This window comes from Acomys minous, assembly GCF_964271855.1.
Source record: "Acomys minous genome assembly, chromosome: 6".
Lineage (NCBI taxonomy): Eukaryota > Metazoa > Chordata > Mammalia > Rodentia > Muridae > Acomys > Acomys minous.
In genome coordinates, this window is record NC_140487.1 from 53,961,787 (window position 1) to 53,982,183 (window position 20,397).

At 47.4% G+C, this 20,397-nt stretch overlaps 2 protein-coding genes across 3 annotated transcripts in view; one reads left to right on the forward strand and one right to left on the reverse strand.

The window, feature by feature from the left end:
• Positions 1–15,419, forward strand: part of SCRN1 (secernin 1) — a 65,918-nt gene extending 50,499 nt beyond the window's left edge. Inside the window, exons 7-8 of the mRNA XM_084786331.1 lie at positions 7,896–8,076; positions 11,478–15,419. Of these exons, the coding sequence (XP_084642457.1) occupies positions 7,896–8,076; positions 11,478–11,636 (340 nt within the window). The 3' untranslated portion in view covers positions 11,637–15,419. The remainder of the gene's footprint in view (positions 1–7,895; positions 8,077–11,477) is intronic.
• Positions 15,420–17,528: 2,109 nt separating this feature from the next.
• Positions 17,529–20,397, reverse strand: part of WIPF3 (WAS/WASL interacting protein family member 3) — an 88,314-nt gene continuing 85,445 nt past the window's right edge. For both annotated transcript variants that reach the window (XM_084786818.1, XM_084786817.1), the window contains one exon: positions 17,529–20,278. In XM_084786818.1, coding sequence (XP_084642944.1) covers positions 20,255–20,278 — 24 coding nt within the window. In that variant the 3' untranslated portion in view covers positions 17,529–20,254. The remainder of the gene's footprint in view (positions 20,279–20,397) is intronic.

Sequence of the window (20,397 nt, forward strand, 5' to 3'; positions counted from 1 at the left end):
AGCATGGGAGCTATGCTTACATGGGGTGCTTGGCAGCAGCCACATAAACGTTGATTCCGGTCACGGAACCCAGTCATTGTTGCTGAGTACAGATCACGGGCTAAGCTTTGTGTTATAGACGAAGATGGAAAGACGCACAAGACACAGTAAAGGGCGGATGCGGGGATGCTCAGGGTTTACAGAGAGCCAGTTCTGGAGAGTTACTGGACAAGATGGTCCAGGGATGATGGCAGGGATGAAAAGCACCTGCCACTTTTTTGACGTTGTGTGTTTGGGGAGCTGCTTTCTGCCCACCCACTTCAGCAGGGAGGCAGTACTGCACAGTGCTATGGGCACCTCCTCTAGGAGGAACAGCCAGGTTTCGAATCCTCGGCTACCTAGCAGTTGTGTAAGTACCTTGCTTGCCTCACTCATCACCGGCCTTTGCAGTTATAGTGGGATGAACCTAGCCTCTGCTTTCTATTGCTGAGAAGACTATGAGACAAAGTAATAATTCATAGTAGCCTTAACATTATTTATAAAGACCATTTTTTTTTTGGCCAGGAAGACAGTGGCCCTTCTCCTGAGCAGCATTCAGACACAGGTCACGTCGCCAGTAGCTTAGAACCAAGCAGCCAGAGGTCTCTAAACCTGCACACATGAGGACATTGTGAAAAATACAGATGCCTTGGTTCAAACCTACCTCACCAGCGTGTGGGAGGTGGACCCCAGAACCTGTCAGCTGAATGATCCTCAGCTGGAAAACTTCTGGGTGACTCTGGTGTTTTCAGGGATCATGCTGGTGAAAACCTTGAGCATTGTTTGACTAACAGTTCGTAAGCCTTTGGGTTTGTGGCTGAAATTATTTTCCTTCTTCTGTGTCAGGAATTTGAAACAATGACTGTGTCTTCCTCCTTTCTCAGAGACTGATCTAGGTGACTCAAGCACCTCTTCGACCACTTAGCTTTATTTATTTTTTTTAAAAACCATTATCAGCGCCAATAGATACTTGTAATAAAACACGGTTCTTTTACATCCCACCGACAATTGTCAGGCACTTAACTCACATCAGATTTTGTACTTGTTGAGTAGTTAGGCATGGGGTGTGTACAAGGAGGGAGGGGGCCATAGTTGAGGTGATGAGAGGAAGAACCTCTCAGATGAAGTAACTTCAGGTCCTAGACACGGTGGGAAAGGTGGGGTTCAGCAGGCACAAAAATCAAAACAGCATTCTAAGTAGGCAAGACCTTCCTTTCCCTTTCCTCCCTTCCCTTCTCCTTTCCTTTCCCTTCCCTCTTTCCCCTTTCCCAACCCTCCCCTTTCTTCTCCATCAGTCTCCCACATCTAGTGCCACAGGCCTGAACCATCGGAACTGGCTGGGTCACCTTCCTGTGTGTGAGGATGGTGATTAGGTTTCTGTTAGTCCTTCCCTGACCTTCTGCTCACCAAGCTCAGCCATCCTCATGGTTCCTGCCACTGGCCCTTCCCTTGTCATCCACGCTGCACTATTCCTGCCACCCTCTCTGGGTGAGCCTTCCCGACTCCCATCTGCTCAGCTTTGATTTGATCCCCACCTTCTCCCATGTTCTGGCCTAGCAGATCCTGGTTTTCATACCTCTTGGTGTCCAGCCCCGAGCCTAATGGAGCAAGAGTTGCTTCCCAAAGGGTCTACAGGAACAGTGAGAGTTCTGTTCCAGCCTGGAGTGTTCTGCCAAGTATAGAGATTACTCTCTAGGAAACAGGAGTCCTTCAAGTAGTAGGTCTGACTGACCCATGCTCCATTGCCCTACCTGGATGTCCCACTCTAACTTTGCTTAGGATATGAGACCTTTCATGGCCAGAACACTCAGAGAAAGGAATACGGTTGCCCAAGCTGAAGCAGGCCACTTACTCCAACTATAGGAATGGATTGTGAATTTGCCTTCTGGTACTAAATGGAAGCTTTAAAGTAGCTTTAAGAGAAAATTATTCATGGTTAAGTTAATTGGAAAGACCTTGAGGAAGATTACAGTTGGTTTGAGAAGACAGTTCAGCTTTGTCTACTGTGGTGAAATGGGCCGTGCTACCCACAGTGACTCATGACTGCGGTTAGTTGTCATTTCTGTCCGACATTTCAGTGCTTCTCTGTAATTGGGCATGCTGAACACTCTGTCTTTTGTCATCAGGCAGTGTAATTACCTGCTCCTGGATTTTTTGGGGGGAGAAGAGGTAATAAATTGGGGTGATCTCAGCAGACTTCTGCTATTATTAAAAGATAGAATGTTTTGAGATGATCTGAGCGGAAATCATCTTTGGATTTTGAATGTGGTGTACAGATTGCTCCTCTTGGTTGAGATCAGGTCCAATGGCTCTGCCCGGGGGCTCTGTCTGCTTGGAGACTTCTCTGACATGTCCCACACATTAATTTACAGATCTTGGAAAGCTCACTTTCATATACGACTCCATCTTCCATGCTGCCTCCTCTCCTGTGCCAGACACCATGTAAATTTGAGAGCAAAAGGAAGTGCGAAACTAGCATTTGAATGCTTGAGGGAGAGGCAAAGGGCCTTTAAATCAAGTTTGCTGAGGAGTCAAGCTCTACCATGTTACTCTGTTAAACCAGCAGGCTCCTCGCTTATCCATAGAGTGACGCTGGCTGGCTTTGGGGAACGGGCTCTGACCTGCAGAGCTTTTTCCTGAGAAACCAGTACTTGCTGATGCTTTACTGTTTTGTCGAGTTGGGAGGGAAGGAATATTTAGAGAAGTACTTTGTTTCTTTCAGATTGTGACGTGTAGAGTCATAGGGCATGCAGCACCCAGAGTACTTGTGATTACCTCTGGCCGCTCATGCACTGTGGTGTCTTTGGTGGTTCTCAGTGGGCTAGGGAGAGAAGGTTTATACCACAGAAATTGGCAAACACCACAAATCCGAGCTTCTTTCTCCTTAGAGGTAGAGTTGTAGACTGTGCCAAAAGGCCCTCGCATGTAGGCAGGCCCACACAGACTCAGGTTACAAGGTGGGAAACCAACAGGGGGGTGAAGATAAGAAGTCACATTAACTGGAGAGATCATGGAAGAACAGAGCATTGCTCAAGGATTGGCCCAGTGGTACCATGAGGGTAACTGTCACCCTCAGGTGGCACTTTGTTCTTAGAAGAGGTACAAGAGGCCTTTGGGCCCACAGGGCACAAACAGCATAGATGCACCTAGAGTGGAGGGCACTGGACCAAATGGCACCCACACGCTGTTCAACTTCATTCTGAAGCCCTCCTACAGCATTCCTCTCCTCTTTCCCTCTTGTACTTCTGACCTTCCAAAATGCCTCCAAGCTTCTGGCTCTAGCCTATTGTCTGCAGGGCCCTCCTGGGCCCCACAACTTCAGCTATTCTTCCCAGTACTCCTGGGCGGTGCTCCTGTGCAGTCTTCCTTCTCAGTGCTCCTGTACAGTGCTCCTTCCCAGTGCTCCTGTGCAGTGCTCCTTCTCAGTGTTCCTGTACAGTGCTCCTTCTCAGTGCTCCTGTGCAGTGCTCCTTCTCAGAACTCCTGTGAACTGCTCCTTCCCAGTGTTCTTGTAAAATCTTCTTTGTAGTGCTCCTGTGCAGTGCTTCTTTCCCAGTGCTCCTGTGTAGTGCTCCTTCCCACTTCCCAGTGTTCTATACAGTTCTTCTTCCTAGTGTTCCTGTGTAGTGCTCCTTCCCAGTGTTCTGTACAGTTCTTTTTTCTAATGCTCCTATACAGTTTTTTTCAGTGCTCCTGTGCAGTGCTCCTTCCCAGTGTTCTGTACAGTTCTTTTTCCTAATACTCCTGAACAGTTCTTTTCGGTGCTCCTGTGCAGTGCTCCTTCTCGGTGCTCCTGTGTAGTGCTCCTATACAGTGCAGGCTCCTTCATTGAGTGGTTCTTCTCTCAGCTGACTGTAAGATTAGAGCAGCACTGTCATATGACCACAGATGAGTCATACAGAAAAATGCCTACATTTTTGGAGAAACTGGTTACTCCAGGCTAGTTTTTTCCCTCAGTGGGGCCATGGTTGAGAAGATTCATCTGAGCTAGAGCCTTTGTATTGTTCTTTCTGTGTCTCCTGTCCCTTGGGGACTTTAGTCACAAGATCAGCCCAGCGTAACCTCTTGGGGAGTGTCTCTGTCTTCTGCAAGAACAGAAGTGTGTTTGAGGTCAGACTGTTCTCAGGCCAGAGCTATGATTTTTTTTTTTTTGTAGTAGCTCATATGTATAAAATCTGGACAGAGGATTAAGAGGGAGGTAGTGGAGAAAGCCAACTTTGTATTTAGAAGATCTGGATTTAGCCACTTACTCAAAACACTGGCCTCTGAGCCTCAGTCCTCCATGTGTGAAATGGGCCATTCCCTCCTACCTGGAGCAGTGTGGCCCTCAGGAACACTGGAGCAGCGTGGCCTGGCCTGCTAGCTGGGAGGTACAGCCATGACTTAGAGACTTCAACACTGCCTAGATGTGTGATCTTAGTCAAGTCATTTTATCTCTGTGGGCATTAATTAACACTCATTCAAGTATTCGGAAGACGTTGTCATCTGAGGCTCAAGTATGGAAAGCTGGCTAGTGTGTCCTTATCTATTTAGAAACATAAGTGTGCCTTTCATTAAAGATTGGAAAAATCTTAGAATGTTTGCAAGCTTCTAAGTGCTCCACATTTTCTTTGCAGAACATAGGCCAGGGTACAGATAGATGATCAAACATGAGGGACAGATATTTCTTCAGTCAGCATAAACAATCATTTAGTTGCAATTTATTATTGGCAACAATTCTTAGCATTTTATAATTATTATTATATAGTTTTATTATTTACGTAATTTATCCAATCTCAAGTTTACTTTCGAGCACAAATTCATGCCTCATATTTTTAGTTGATGAGGATGCTGACATTTTTATAGACCATAAAAGAAATCAGGAGATCCGGAGGAGCATTTGGCTGTTGCAGACATTATGGGTACCTACACATATTTAGTGTTTAGTTTTCAAATATAAAACTGGTTGGGAAGGCTAACTATATGGTACCCTTTTGCCTTAGAGAAGTTACCTGGCACCTGACATCATTGCTAGGCAAACTAACTTCACATTTAGCAGGTGGTGGTGGTGGAGGAGACTGACCTTATACTGAGTTCCTAAATTTTACTCCGTTTTCCCTTACATACCAGATACAGATGATAAAGATTATAGGTGGCATGACCTGACTGAAGTTGTCACAAGTTTGCATGCCTCATAGAAAGAGACATGGAAAGGCACAGAGACAGTGGAACAGTTTTAGGTGCTGGAAGAGACCACAGCTATCACTTCAGTCCACTTGAGAGGAAGAGGAAACTCACTGGCCTCCCATCTTGCCAGATCCAGAGAGGGTACTCACTCCCATTGCAGACCTCTGTCCAGCTGTCGGCCCCTCCTGTTTGACTGAATTAGAGCTGCTGGGCTGCCCAGCCTGGTCCTCATAGGGGCCTGCCACGCGATCAGTCTGTCAGAGCACAGTAAGCGGCAGGTGCCTCAGCGAAGAGCTCTCTCTTCCCCCTTGGATTTTGGGTAGTAGAGGGTGGAAGTTGGTGAACTGAGGAGGTAGCATGTCACAGATGAACATCCAGTGTCCTCAGGGTCAGTGAGAATGGAAGAATGGGAGAACTGTTCCCAAGGGGCCTCCGCTCAGCCCCTCAGCGGGTCCATGAGACTGTAGCTCTCTGTCGCAAGGCCTTAGCATCCAGGCCAGAACTGTCTGTCATTGACTCCGCTTGGTACAGCTGAGTGTGCAGAAGGGTCCCTGTGCCTGCCAGAGGGCTGCTGTCCCGCATGTACCGAGTGTCACTTGCCCTGTGGGTAGGGTGGGGACTTACTGCGATGACAACTGTGTGGTCAGAGTCCGGGGAACCTGACACAGCAGTCTGGATATCTGTGGGTAGTGGGCACACACTCCTGTCTTCCTTCCCCTCCCTTTTCCCTCATGAGATAATCAAAATTGCTTTGGCCAGCTTGAAATGCTGTGCTAGCCCCTCTTTTACATCCAGCAGTCAGGAGAAAAGCAAAGATCTATTTCCAAGAGGCTACAGGAAATGTGTTCCTTTTGCCCACAGGTAACTCTCCTCTCTTCTGGGACTTCCTTTAGTAATGGCTGGGGAACAAAGGCTCCGCACAGCCTAATGTGGCATGCGTTGGGCTGTCTGGCAGATAGGGCTGAGGAACAGGTCAGGGTTTTTTTTGTGTCTGTGTGTGTGTGTTTGTTGTTTTTGTTTTTGTTCTTGCAGATCTTTGAGAATTTCTATTTGGTTTTCCCCCTCCTCATTCAAAAAATTAGTTTTTAAAAGTATGTTTGAGTATTTTACCTGTATGTATGTCTGTGCCCCATATGCATGCCGTGCCTGCAGAGGCCAGAACACGCCATCTGTTGCCCTGGAACTGGAATTCTAGAAGGCTGTGAACTTCCATGTGGGTGCTTGGAATTGAGTTCAGGCCCTCTTCAAAAGAACCAGTGCTCTTACTCCTGAGCTGTCTCTCCAGCTAGCCTGTGAGCGTCCCCTGAGAGGACAGGAGAGTCCTGGACACCTGTCCTTAGCCAGCAGCACTCGCTCACCCAGCTTGGCTGCCCAGGTCCTGCTGCCTTTGGCTTTCAGGTACAATGAACCCGGGCCTTACTTTTGCACGTTGTTGTGATAATGTGATAAGTGTCTCTCTCCCTTTTGAGCTCTCTTTCCTACTGTAGCCTCAGAAAACAAATCTAGAGGTCACTTACCAGGATGTTGCCCGTGGCGGTGTCCCCTGGTCCCTAGAGATTATGAATCTCCTCAGACATTGCTAAATGCAGATTCTGGTGCAGCAGGACAGGGTCGCCTCCAGGGCTCTGAAAGACGTTGTTGCTGCACGTCCAGGAACACAGGGCAGCAGAGATGACTGGTTCCTAGTCCTTTTCAGGTCATAGGGTCCCCTAACTGGTTGTGGGGGACACAATGGCAAGGGAGCTCTGGCTGCCTAAGCCCCACATATGCTTTGCTAAGGGTGTTACTATTTCTGGCTCACTTTTAACTCCTTCGTGGCTTCTTAAAGTGGGCACACTGGGAGGAGAAGAAAAAGCTCAGACCACACAGATCCATCACAGTCCATGGTATGAGGGGCTCATCTTCTGTTATTGTAAGTGGCCCCATGGTATCTGCCAGAACTGCACCTCCATCCCAGCAGTGTTTCCTTTGGGTGTGGAGGGGGCAGGAGGGGAAGAGTAAGGCTTCTTCCATCCAGCTGTTGTCAGCTGTGGGCGTCTCTCATCCTGTACCGTTCTTTATATGCACGGCTACTTTGGTATGTGTACGTGTAATTGTGTGATGTGTACGCAGGTATGAACAAGCATATGTGCACATGGAATTGGACCCAGCCACTTCCTCTGAGATGTACTCATTCTGCCAGGAGAATAGGAGCCTAATGGAGCAGGAGGCATCAGCCACCTGCTCTGCTCAACACCGGCTCTCACACAGCCAGCCTTCTGTTTCTCTGCTCATGTCCCCTCAGGGGGCCTCTGAGCTCAGCAGATATTATCTTAACCTGCCCTCCTCTAGTCTATGAGATACTTCAAAGATTTTTTTCCAAGAAGGTAGATCCTTATGATCAAAACCAAAAACCACTGCCTTCCCAGGAGAGAAAGGGATGGTCCTCTTTTCAATTCAAATACATGCCTTATTCCGCTCTGTCCCGGAACACTGTGTCTACTTGCTCTTCTTTGCCAATGGACAGGGGCCTTTCCTATCACCTTCCCAGAGCAGCAGCAGTCTGTTTTGACATCAGGCTTTGTAAACACTGTTAGGTTTACTGAAGTGGTAACTAAAACATGCAGCCGTGTGTCTCTCTGCCTGTACTTGTTTACCTCAGTTGGCCCATCACTGGGGACCCCGGGCACCAAGCTCAGTCTCTCTGACACAGCTCTCCTTTCCCCTTCCAGGTCCATTTTCAAGCCTTTCATCTTTGTTGATGATGTAAAACTTGTTCCCAAAGCACAGTCGCCCTGTTTTGGTGATGATGACCCAGCCAAAAAGGAACCTCGGTTCCAGGAGAAGCCAGACCGCCGGCACGAGCTGTACAAGGCTCACGAGTGGGCACGTGCTGTCATCGAGAGTGACCAGGTGAGCTTGGAGGAGGTCCAGGAGGATGATGGATGTCAGTGAGAAGGGAGACAGGGAGGCAGCTAGCACGCACATCTCTCCTCTCTAGCCTGAGGGCTGTGTTTCAGAAAGACAATGCAGGTATTCTCTCTCCTACAAACTTTCCTGAAACCAAACAAAGCAAAGGCCGTGCTTTTGTAGTTACTGGGAATGCAGCAAGCTGATGGCCACTTTGTCATCTGCTGTTAATCTTGGAGTAACAGAGGTGCGCTATTTAAAATCTTTGTGCACTTTTGGGGGTGAAAAACTCTACTGTATGCAATTGCTCTTGTGCCATTTCTAAACAGTAAGTGCTCCAAAGTGGTACAAACTTGAGGTATCACAGTGTGAGTGTGCAAAAAAATCTCCACGCTCAAATGTGTTAAAAAAAAGTAGGTTCTATGCTATGAATATTCTATCATGATGAAACAACAGTGAAAAGATTCTCAAGTCCTCAGGCTTTTAGAAATAATTCCTGTTATACCAATTATATACAACTGTTATACTTGAAAAGCTTTGGTTAATAAAGTTAGGAGACATCAGTTCAGTGAAGAAAATTCCCTGGTGTTCTTTGGCACCCAGCAAATGCCACAGTAGTCATTAGTGGAGGCTCTTTATTTTTATTTTTAAATATTTATTTATTTATTATTATATATACAGTGCTTTGCCTGCATGTACAACTGCAATCCAGAAGGGGGCATCAGATCACATTATAGATGGTTGTGAGCCAGCATGTGGTTGCTGGGAATTGAACTCAGGACCTCTGGAAGAGCAGACAGTGTTTTTAACCGCTGAGCCAGCTCTCCAGCCCTAGTGGAGACTCTTTATGGGAAAGCCAAGCCTATGTTTTATTTTTGAGAGGAAAATGATGAAGGAGTGTGTTTATCAGATCCTCGTCTGCTTTTCCTACCATTTGTTTCACAATTCTTACAGGTCTAAGCTGTCTCCAAGGAAAGACTTATCTCTAGATAAATTTGTGCATATACTTCATTTTCTTTTTTTAGATTTCTTTTTATTCCAGCGTCTCTGTGTACATGATTGCAGGTGCCCAAGGAAGCCAGGAGTGTCAGGTGCCCTGCAGCTGGAGTTACAGGCAGCTGTAAGCTGCTGCTCAACATGGGTGCTGAGATTTGAACTCAGGCCTTCTGCAAGATCAGTATGCACTCCTAACTGCTGAGCCATCTCTTCAGCCCCCATATTTTTATATTTAGCATTATTTTGATTATCTAGAAAGGATTTTAAAAGGCAACAACTGAGGCTAGAGGAACGGCTAGGTCGGCAAGAGAGCTTGCGCTATGCCAGCACGAAGAGCTAAGCTGGGATTCCCCGGTACCCATGTAAAAGGTCGGTCATGGCTGTGCAAGTCCATAGCCACAGTGTTGTGGAGTACAGAGAAAAGAGGGCTGCTCAGGCTTCTTAGTCAGCAGTCTGGCTCCAGATTCAGCGAGAGGCTGCGTTTTAAGGTAGTAAGTGGAGCAGGGCACCTGACATCTTCCTGCCTCCGCTTGCATGCGTGTGTACAGGTGTGCACATCTATACATGTGCACATGCATCACACACACACACACACACACACACACACACACACACTACACTGCTCTAATTTGCTTTCTGTTGCTGTGATAAATGCCATGAGCAAAAGCAATTGGGGTTACATGTCTGGATCGCACTCTGCCGTTGAGAGTAGCCGTGGCCGGAGCTTAAAGCAGGAGCCAGGAAGCAGAAACTGGAGCAGAGACCACGAAGGAGTGCTGCTCGCTGGCTTGCTCTGTACGCTTGTTCAGCTTGCTTTGTTATATACGCCATGGCCATTTGCAAAGGGTGGTGTGGGCCCTTACTCACCGCATTCACAGTGAGCTGGGCCTTCCGAGTATTAAACAAGAAAATCCCCCCACAGACTTGCCTATGTTCCACACTGATTGCGCCATTTTCCCAAATGATGTTCTTCCCGGATGACCCTACCTTGTGTCAACGTGACAAATATACTAACTGGCACAACTGACCCCCTTACTAACCTGACACACAAATACACACCCTCTCCTTTCTCGTTCAGCTTTATGAGCTCATGTAAGCATCACAATATAAAGGATAGTATAACTCCCTAAGTCCCCATCTCTTTTAACATGCCAATACTTTAGCCATATGTGGTGGTGAACACCTTTTATCCCAACACTCAGGAGATGGAGGCAGGTGGATCTCTGTGAGTTCAAGGTCAGCTTGGTCTACATAACAAGTTCCAAGACAGCCAGGACTATGACTACACTTGGGGCCCCATAAAAAGAAGAATAAGTTACAGAGTTCTTATTTAAAAAAAAAAATGAAGACCCAGGACACAGTTGCAGTCAAATCAAAGCAAAATTGACATTGTAAATCAGACTTGGTGTGACATCTGGGACTCACAATTTTTGGGGCTCCAAAGGATTTGGGCAACTCCATTTCTCACGTCCCAACTTGCCACAGGCTCAGGCCAACTCCTTTCCATACTTAATGCTGTCCTTAGTGGTCAGACACTTGTCCCAGTGTCCCCTATAATGCTTTACTCTTCACTGAACCTGAGGCTGTATTTTCACCAGTGGCTTCTCACAGTGCCTCAGCCACTTTCTGTGCATGACCCCCCGCGACCCTGTAGCTTCCCTGCTGCCTAACCCAGTTTCACATGGGAGACTTTTAGATACTATCAAGTTTAGCTGCCAGCTTGAGGTGAAGCCTTAGCCCCCTGTAAACTACCATAATAGAGGTAGAGTGACTGGGGGATACACACGGCACGTTTATTAGTTGAGCCTTTTATCCCTTCCATAGACAATCTCTTTGAGAATGCGTACTCTGCCCCAGTCATTGGAAGGCAGACACAAGCCCAGCTCTTCCTCTCCAGGAGGTCATGGTGTGGTGGGAGACACAGCCCTGTAGGCCAGTCATCACAACACAGATGGTGGCTTATGGCAGGGACAAGGGGGTATTGCACTGTGGAGGAATAGGTCTCCCACAGAGGTCTGAAGATGGGCTCAGGTTGACATAATGTTGAGGGAGAGGAGAGCGTCAAGGCGAGGCAGAGTCACTTGAGCAATGTGGAGAGGCTAGCCTCCTTGAGAGAGTATGTAGCGATGCATATGGCTGAAGGGAGGTGGAAACACAAGGCAAAAGGCCAGTGCATCCTGATGACTACTCAGTAGCCAGGATTTATCCTGAACTCAGACACCTGGTGGCCGTGGAAGTGTCCCCAGCAGGCTGGCGAGGCAGCCACATTCTAGAGCAATGCCTCTCGTGGTGGTTTGGGTCAGTGGAGGAGGTAGGTGGGACAGAGGGTGAGAAGCCAGCTGGACCCTGAATTCTCCGTGTCCACTGTCATGGCGCACACTGTTCCTCACGACTGTGTCCTTCCTCAGGAGCAGGGCCGCACGCTGAGGAAGACCATGTTGGAGTTGGAGAAGCAAGGTTTGGAAGCCATGGAAGAGATCCTAAGCAGCCCTGAGCCCCCGGACCCTGCTGAGGTGGGGGACCTTTTCTATGACTGTGTGGACACGGAGATGAAGTTCTTTAAATGATGTAAGCACCCTCGCCCTGACTTAAAACTTCCCACCCGACTAAATTACCAGCAGAGAAACGCTCTTCTGTCTGAGTAAAATGAGAGTTACCACGTGGCCTCCTTGTGTCTAAATGTTCCCTCTGTTCGCCTAAGCAACCCCGCCTTTGCTATGTAACGCGATCCCACTTGCCTCTTGCTCCATTGTGTGATAAGCTGTGGGCCTGAAGATGTTCTTGTATTTCAGTGACAATGGACACCTTAGCTTCTTAGGAGGAACTAGAGTTCCCTCAGTCTTGGACAAGGCTGCAGGGCCATGCTGGTGGGAAAGACAAGAGCCATGAAGGCCCTGGGCCCTCTCTAGATACTGGTTTCTTCACGGTTAACAAAAGGCTTTTTTTTTTTCATACCAAAGGCCCTTGTGTGTGTAAACGGGGGAGAAGGCCCCAGCTTCCCTGCACAGAGCACAAGCCTGTGTGTAGCTCCATAGTCCCTGCAGGTCTGTCCTGGGAAACAAAGGCAAAGGGAAAGAACAGAGGACCCCTGGGTACAGTCCCACCTCTGCCCCAGTGTTAGTGGTGTCTGAAGGAACTGTGTTCAGTGAGCTGCGCTCAAGCACAGTTGAGAAGACCTGTTTCCACATGCAGAACTGTGCATATATGTTAGCTGGACCTCGCCACCCAGCACTGTACCCACCCGATGACCTGGCCCTGTGTAAAAATGTCTTGGGATTTGATTGGCAGCAACTTGTATATGATTCATTAAATGGCCCTGGCAGAAGTCACACAACTGCAGATCTCAACCAATGAGGGAAAGAAAGGGATGCTCTTGACTCTTCTAAGGAGCCTCTGTCCCAGCAGAGACTGAAACGAAACTCATTTGTTCCCAGCATCATTGTGTTTGCAAAAAGGATGGGACTCCACCAGAATGTGAGGAAGACAGGGATGGTAGAGGGCAGAAAAGCTGTGAAACATTTATCTACAAAGCAGTCAGCCTTGCCCCACCCACTGCATGGTTAACTAGACCCCACAAATCATTGTGTTGAGTACCTGACCTCCAGAATCTCCCCCACTTAGTTCTCATGCCCCGTTGCCCCGCAGCTGCCTGTGGACTGAGGTCTAGAATGGGAGAGAGGTCTGGGTGCTTATCCACTGCCATTCTCCACTGCTAAAGGGGCCAAGGGGGGCAAGATGGCGGCCAGAAGACAAGATTAGAGGAACAGCTTAGTGGGGGTGTACTGCGGGGCCTTAATTCTACGTTCTTATTCTTGACAGGGCTGAACAAACAGAGAAAGTCCATCAGTGAGTGATCTCAGGCACGGCTTAGGGTCCCCAGATTCTTCTTAGCCTCAGGATCATGGGCTGTGAGGGCTGCCAGGGACCTGGGCTCTCATTTCACAATATGCAGGACAGAGGTTTTATTAAGACAAATCTTGTTTCTCTTCTAACCCTCATTTAAGAGAGAAGAAATATGTATCCTGTGAGCCCTTTTCCTGACTGTCTTGTAAGTTCCACATATAAAAAAAGTGGCAAAACACGAGAGAGAGACAAATTCATGACAACCAAATGGTGGTCGCTAGGAGCGTTGGGCAGGCAGACTCTGGCATGTATTGCTGATGAACAAAAGGGTAACAGGTAACGCAGGACAGGTGTAGAAGGAAGAAGATGAGGTTAGAAGGGAAAGTAGTTGCCTGTCCACCTCACCTGCTGAGTTATTTAAGTAAGGTGATGCAGAAAGCCATCCTGTGATTTCTCTGTTTGGTCTCACCTCCATCTCTGAGTCCAGCTATCAGATCTGACCTGCCTGAGACAGCCAAGTTGATTGAGGGTTTTCTTAGAAGTCTAGTGAAAGTAAATGACACAACGACCTTCTTTTCACTAATTTTTCCAAGGTTGCAGATGGCTGTGCCAACTTGATGTCATGACTCAAGTGTGCACTGGAAAACACAGTGGCTATTTCTGTTATTAGTCCAGCAGCACAGAGAAAAGGCCAATCCTCATTCTTAGAGCATTGTACATCTCAACCATGTTGTCCTCTTACCACTAGAGGGCGCAGTAGCCCTCTGTGGGCAACCTGGCAGGCAGTGAGGGTTTCCCAACAATGGATAAGAGCTGAGAACCCACTCAAACTGTGGCACCAACCAAGGACAATACGTGCAGTAAGCATCAAACCCCTACCCAGATCCAGCCAATGGACAGGACATTCTCCACAGTTAAGTGGAAAGTGGGGACTGACTTTCACATGAATTCTGGTGCCCCATCTTTGACCATGTCCCCGTGATGGGGAGGCCCGGTGGCACTCAGAGGAAGGATAGCAGGCTACCAAGAAGACACTTGATATCCTAGGATCATATACAGGGGGAGGAGGTCCCCCTCAGTCACAGTCATAGGGGAGGGAAATAGAGTGAAAGCGGGAGGGAGGGAGGAACGGGAGGATACAATGGATGGGATAACAATTGAGATGTAATATGAATATTATCAATAACAAATCAGAAGAAAAAAAAAGCTGAGAACCCAGGCTTTCCTCACTGGGAGGGCTGGGAACAGACAAGAGGCGAGTAGGGAATCTGTAGGATTCCTGCGTGGACTTTAGAGACTTGATCTAAATTAACAGCAGAAACAATACTGGATTTTGAGTAGGCAGCTGTAGGAGACCATTTGTCTTAAAATGCTCCTACTGGATTTCTCTTTGCTTCTTCTGTGGGTAATTTCTTAACCAGGGGTTACTTTTCTGAACAACACAGAGAAAGTGAATACTCAAGATGAAATTCAAATGGAGTGTTTACGATCACTCTGTAAATAACTTCCCAGAAGACCTATATCTATTAAGCCTCGGGGATAGGGAATCCTGAGCAAACTTTGTGCAGTAACAAGTCATGACCATTAGGGACAGACTGTGTGCCTCCCCGCCCCACCTGCCCCATAGAATGTAACATAAGCCAGCTAGTCTTGTCCAGCGAGTGAAAGCAGCATCATAGCTGGGGACAGTCACTTGAGTGGACATGCTAGTAAAGTAGTCTTTTATCAGTCTTAGGGGTGTCTGGGAGCTGTGGTAGAATAGGGATCTAATAAAAGCCGTGGAGACTTAGTCCTTCACAAGGCACAGTGTTCATAGGAGTCAGCCTCTTACGCTAACAATGTAGGTGTGTGCCTCTTAGAGCTCAGCGGTGATGCTCCACTGCTATCAGGCAAATCAGTAGCTGTAAAAAATAATTGTCAACCACACAAACTAATGTCATCTCATGTTGATACAGGTGAGATCACTCTGGGAGGCCCTTAGGGCAGGCAGGCGTGTGCGTCTTGAAATCATTCTCGCTGTATTCTTTTATTGCAAAGATCTTCAGTTGAGTGTTCAGCTTTGGGAAAAACACAGGGAGTGTAGGGGAGGGACCATGGGTGGGGGAGGGGCAGGTGCCGGGCAAGCATCCGAGCTCTCTCCTGTGCCTCCCTTAGCCATGGCATTTCATCCCACAAGGCACCCGAGTCCTGCCTCCTGTTCTGTGATGTGTGTCAAAATGTGTTTAATCAGACTGAGGCCAACCATCCTGGAATATCACATGCAGAATTCTTGCTGGAATCAATAAATACACGTCTCTAATCATGTTGTGAGAACTGAAATGTCATAGCTGGAGCGGTGTAACAGAAATCTTTTGCTATCCTGGAGATGTGGGAGCGGGGGAGGCTGACTACGTGGTCTTAACAGCCTTTTGTACAAATATCTACAAATCGAATGATGTCCCTAACCAGTGCTTGCCCTCGAGGGTGTCTTTAAATGCAGAAAGTGTACAATAAAAGCATTGAGGTCAGTGCGTGGAGTCGCCTCTTGTTTGTGTTTCATGAACATGGTCGTCACCACAGTCACAACACGAAAGTGTGAAAGGATCATGTTTTTGTAATTGGAATCTTTAGAAAACTCAGTCACCTCAGCAGGGCCTTACACCCTGTACCTCTTTGAAGACAAACTTGATGCTTAAAAATAAAGTTGTGGTGTGGTGGTGCACGCCTTTAATCCTAGCACTCGGGAGGCAGAGGCAGATGGATCTCTATGTGCTTGGGCTAACCTGGCCCCACAGTGCAAGCTCCAGGACAGCCAAGGCTATACAGAGAAACACTGTCTCGAAAAACCAAAACAACAACAACAAAAGAAACCCCAAACTGTAAACATATGCCACTAGCTCCATCAGAGCGGCAGCTGCGAGAACAGCAGCAGCAAGAATCACCTGGCTCGTGGGGAGCAGGAGACGTCGCCCGTTGCTCGTAGAAATGAAGATGGTTGTCCATAGTAGAATATGGAGTTTTCCTAATAAATTACCATATGACCCAGCAGTTCTACAGCCTAGTATGTACCAAAAGAATTGGAATCAAGGCCTGGAAAAGATGCCTGATGGGTCAGCTTCCTAGCTTATTCAATTGCCTGTAGATAAATGGATGGATGGTTACGTAATGTGGTGCGTCTATGCAGTGCAGTGCTGTTCACCTGTAAGAGGAGAAAGCAATTCTGATACATGCTATGATATGTAGGAACATTCTGAACATTGTGTTGGACAAACTGAATTAGTCATACAAAGGCTCGCGTGCAGCGTGTGTGTGTGTGTGTGTGTGTGTGTGTGTGTGTGTGTGTGTGTGTGTGTTCAGGCCTGATAGTGTGTCTTCATCACTATACATCCTGGTACACATTTACCCCCTCATTTAGCTGATGAGGAAACTGAGACACACCTAAGTAATTTAATCCCCCAAACACGAGATTCATATCCTTGTTTGCCATTCAACTCTGGCCTCAGCCAGCTCCCCCACCCCCACCCCCTCGAAGATGAACCTCGTCTCCCCTGTTCCAGGCTCTGGCATCCACTAGAAACACCAGCATGGAGGTGAGAGGAGAGGACTCTGCTTGACAGGGCTTGCTGAGTTGCATGGAGTTGGGGCTTTAGGTTGAAGCTTTCCTCTGTAGAGATCATGCCTACATGCAGAAGGCCCCGGGTTCAATCCCTAGTACTGCAGAATAAATAGTTAAAAATACAAACTTTCCCTATTTCTACATATTGGCAGAATTTATAAGCGACACACGTGGACTGTACTGTAGTAATAAAACCAGTATATCTGTTGTTACCTATTTTTAAAATGCATATGGGAAGCTTCCCCCCATCCCTGGCACTTTTGGTGTTCCAAATAACAACAACAACAGTGATTTCCCAGGGGGCCGGAGGACTGCTGCGGTGGTTAAGTGATAACTGTTTAATGCTTTGGGGACAAGTTTTATATCATCAAAGATGAAAGGCTTGAAAATGGACCTGGAGGGAAAGGAGAGCTGTGTCAGAGAGACTGAGCTTGGTGCCTGGGGTACCAGTGATGGGCCAACTGAGGTAGGGAGGTGCAGGCCAAGAGACACACAGCTGCATGTTTTAGTTACCAGTTCAGTAAACCTTACAGCATTTACAAAGCCTGATGTCAAAACAGACTGGAAAGGCCCCTTTTTGTTAGCAAAGAAGGACAAGTAGACACAGTGCTCCAGGACAGGGCAAAGTAGGACCAGTGGACGCACAGTTCAGTTCCCAACACAGCTGTTGGGAAGCTCACAACCACCTGTCACTCTAGCTCCGGGGACCTGAAACCTTCTTTTACAGGCATCTATAACCTGGCATCTACACACAGACACATACACATACACATAAATAAAAATAAATATATTTTAAAGGTGCTATTCCTGGTATTCCAGAAATTTCTGTCCTTTGTTTAAGCTCCCCATATTCTTAAAAATGTGTCTTAGTACTCAAGTCTGACTGTTAGCATTGCATTCCTGGACCCCAGCCTTACACCGTATTCCGGAAACACGTGTAACCATCATATGTCAATCAAAAAATGTTTAGATCAGTACTGGTGATCACAGATGGGTTTTCGCAGGGAGAATACCACAAACATTCTCACTTATTAAAGTTTATTAGGTACAAAGGAATGAATCTACAGCAGGAGATACCAATAAATACAAAATACAGGCGAGACACTGGGAAAGTCACAGTCTGCAATGTGAGGGTAGGCCAGGGTGGCCGGGACGCCTCCACATGTGAGTTCACGGTCAAGGGCCCAGCCTGTACACTGTGAGTGGGAACTGAATGTACCCACTTGAACTTGGAGGGGGAGGCTCAGCGACAGGTCTTGGGGAGAGCTGCTAGGCCAGATTCCTGAGATTGCTCCTTGCTGTTTTTGGTTTCTGATTGTTCCTTCTCTCTGCCTTTAAATAGCTTTAAAATGTGTGTGTGTGTGTGTGGGGGGGTGTGTATGATGGCACAGGTGTACACATGCATGTAGAGGCCCAAAAGCCAACAACAAGTGTCCTTTTTGGTCACACTAATTCTGTAGCTCCTTGACTTGGCGAGGCTGGCTGGCCACTGACCTTCCTGGGATTGGCTGTGTCTACCTAACTCCCCAGGATGTAGGTTACAGACATGCACCCACATGCCTGGCTTTTATGTAGGTCCTGGGACATGAACTCAGGTCCTTGTGCTTGGGCAGCACGAAGTCTATTGCCAGAGACATCTCCCCAGGCACTCTGGAGTAGTTTTCACTTCTGTCCCAGCAGTGTAGGGGCAAGCAGTCTACTTCAAAGGCGAGGCTGCCTTACTGATGGCCCTCATCACGGTTATTAAATCTTTTTTTATGATTATTTCTCTGCATGGCTGGGAAAAGGACAGAGTGGAGGCCGGCCTTTCTGCACACTTCCAGAACCCACCTAACAAATCAGCAACACGGAAGCCTCATGCCCATTGATGTGGCTGTTACAATGGCGTACGTCATGCCCCAGAGGTGGGGGACTTGACCCTGCCTCAGTTTCTCCTGTCTGGAATGAGAAAGCACAAGACTAATGTGGGACATTTGCTCCCAACAACAGTCAGGTGTCTGCAGAACACTCTCCCTGTCTATTGTCTCTGGATGGCCTGGTGTGGGTTAATGTTCTTGAGTGCCCGAGTGGGATGCTCCAAAGCACATTATTGCTGACTGCGCTCCCCCCCCCCCCATCCTTGTCTGCAGCTATTCTGAGCATAGTGCAGGGATCAGGCTGTTTCCTTCTATTTTTCCCCTCTTCTGCTACAGCCTCCCCACTCCAATGGATAGGAACATTTGGGGCTTGACAAGAAGCTAAAGTTTACTTCATTCCATTGAAGCTCAAAGAGGCAGCCCCAGCCTGTCTATCTGTCTGTTCAGGACAGCTGAACTTGCTGCATGTATCTGCCTGCCACCCGGGTACACACCAGAAGGCAAGAGAGCCATCTGTGTTCCAGCTCAGAGGGATGCTCCTTTGGGCTGATGGATGCTCTGGGATTCCTACCAATGGGGCCAGATACTTGAGATAGACTCCAAAACCCGCTTTGTTCTTTTGTATGTGTACATGTGTACGTGTATTCCTGTGTGGGGTGTGTGTGTGTGTGTGTGCATATGTATGCGTGAGCCTGTAGAGGATAGAGGTCAACTTTGGGTGTTGTGAACTCAGGAGTTGTCACATTGTATTTTGAGACAATGTCACTTTCTGGGACCTGGGGATCCCTGATTAGCCTGGCTGGATAGTCACGGGGATCTCGCTGCCCCTGCTTCCCCAGGAATAACACATGTGTGCGGCCACTTCCAGCTTTCTATGTATATCCTGGGGCTTATGAGGCAGGCCGGTTACCAGTAGATTGACTTCCACAGCCTCCTTTTGTTCTTTTTCTTTCTTTCTTTCTTTCTTTTTTTTAATGTATGTTGTATTTTCCATGTAAATTCTACACTCAGGGTAGAGTTTTGGGAGGGAGACCTCTGAGGTAAAAAATAAGCTTACCATAATCATGAGCTATATACATTTGTAGTCTGCGGGGGTGGGAGGATATCAGAATCTCATAAAGCTGACTTTACCCTGCCTTCCAGGATGGATCTGGGAACATGGAGGAGGCAGAAAGAACAAGGGAGACTGGGCACTAGGGATGTTGTAAACAGTAAAAGCATTGGCTACTTGTAAAAGAATTCAATTACAAAAGGGGGTCCTGTGGAAAGCGTGGGAGGGGCCAAGCCCAGTCCAGCCTTTGTGATGGGATATATTTACATTAGGCAGCAAAATGACATCCCTGTACTACTAAAAAAAAAAAAAAAAAAAAAAGCGAGACACAGCATCTCGCTCACTGTAGGCTGTGTGGCACCACCGGCACCTGGGGACACACGGCCTCCTCTGAGCTGCATTGTTTATAAGGCATTATTTGGTTTGATTTTGCAGTTGGTGTGATGAGAGTCATGCCAATAAGAAGCTGATGTGTGTGTGGATGACTTTTGGACTACTTGAAAAGTAAGGATGCTCTGGAAAAACGTTTCAGAATATGGGTAGGACCAGCCTGCAAGCGTATATTATAGTCATAGTGGACACTACAAGGTGGGATTGGGCTCCATCTGTACAAGACAGACAAGTGCCAAGATGCATGTTTTTAAAATATTAAAATATTACTCAAATAAAAGGTGTCTAAAATGGTGCTTTAAGGTTCATGCAAATTATTATTTACAATAAATAAATGCTCAGTACAGAGCCTGTATGTCAAATGAATAGAGATTGAGTATGGTAGAGTCTCGTCGAGTTGTCCTGGTGTCTGTCCAATCAGGAACCAGGACCTTGGCTTCATTCATCCTCTCACCGCAGGGCCTTTAGAGATAACTGCAGACACAGGACAGAACCAACATTACCGCCAAGGGGTCAGAAAACTCACTGCCCACAGAAGACCCTCCAGGGCTGCGATCCCTGATTTTCCTTGGAGGTGACGTGACTCCGCCATG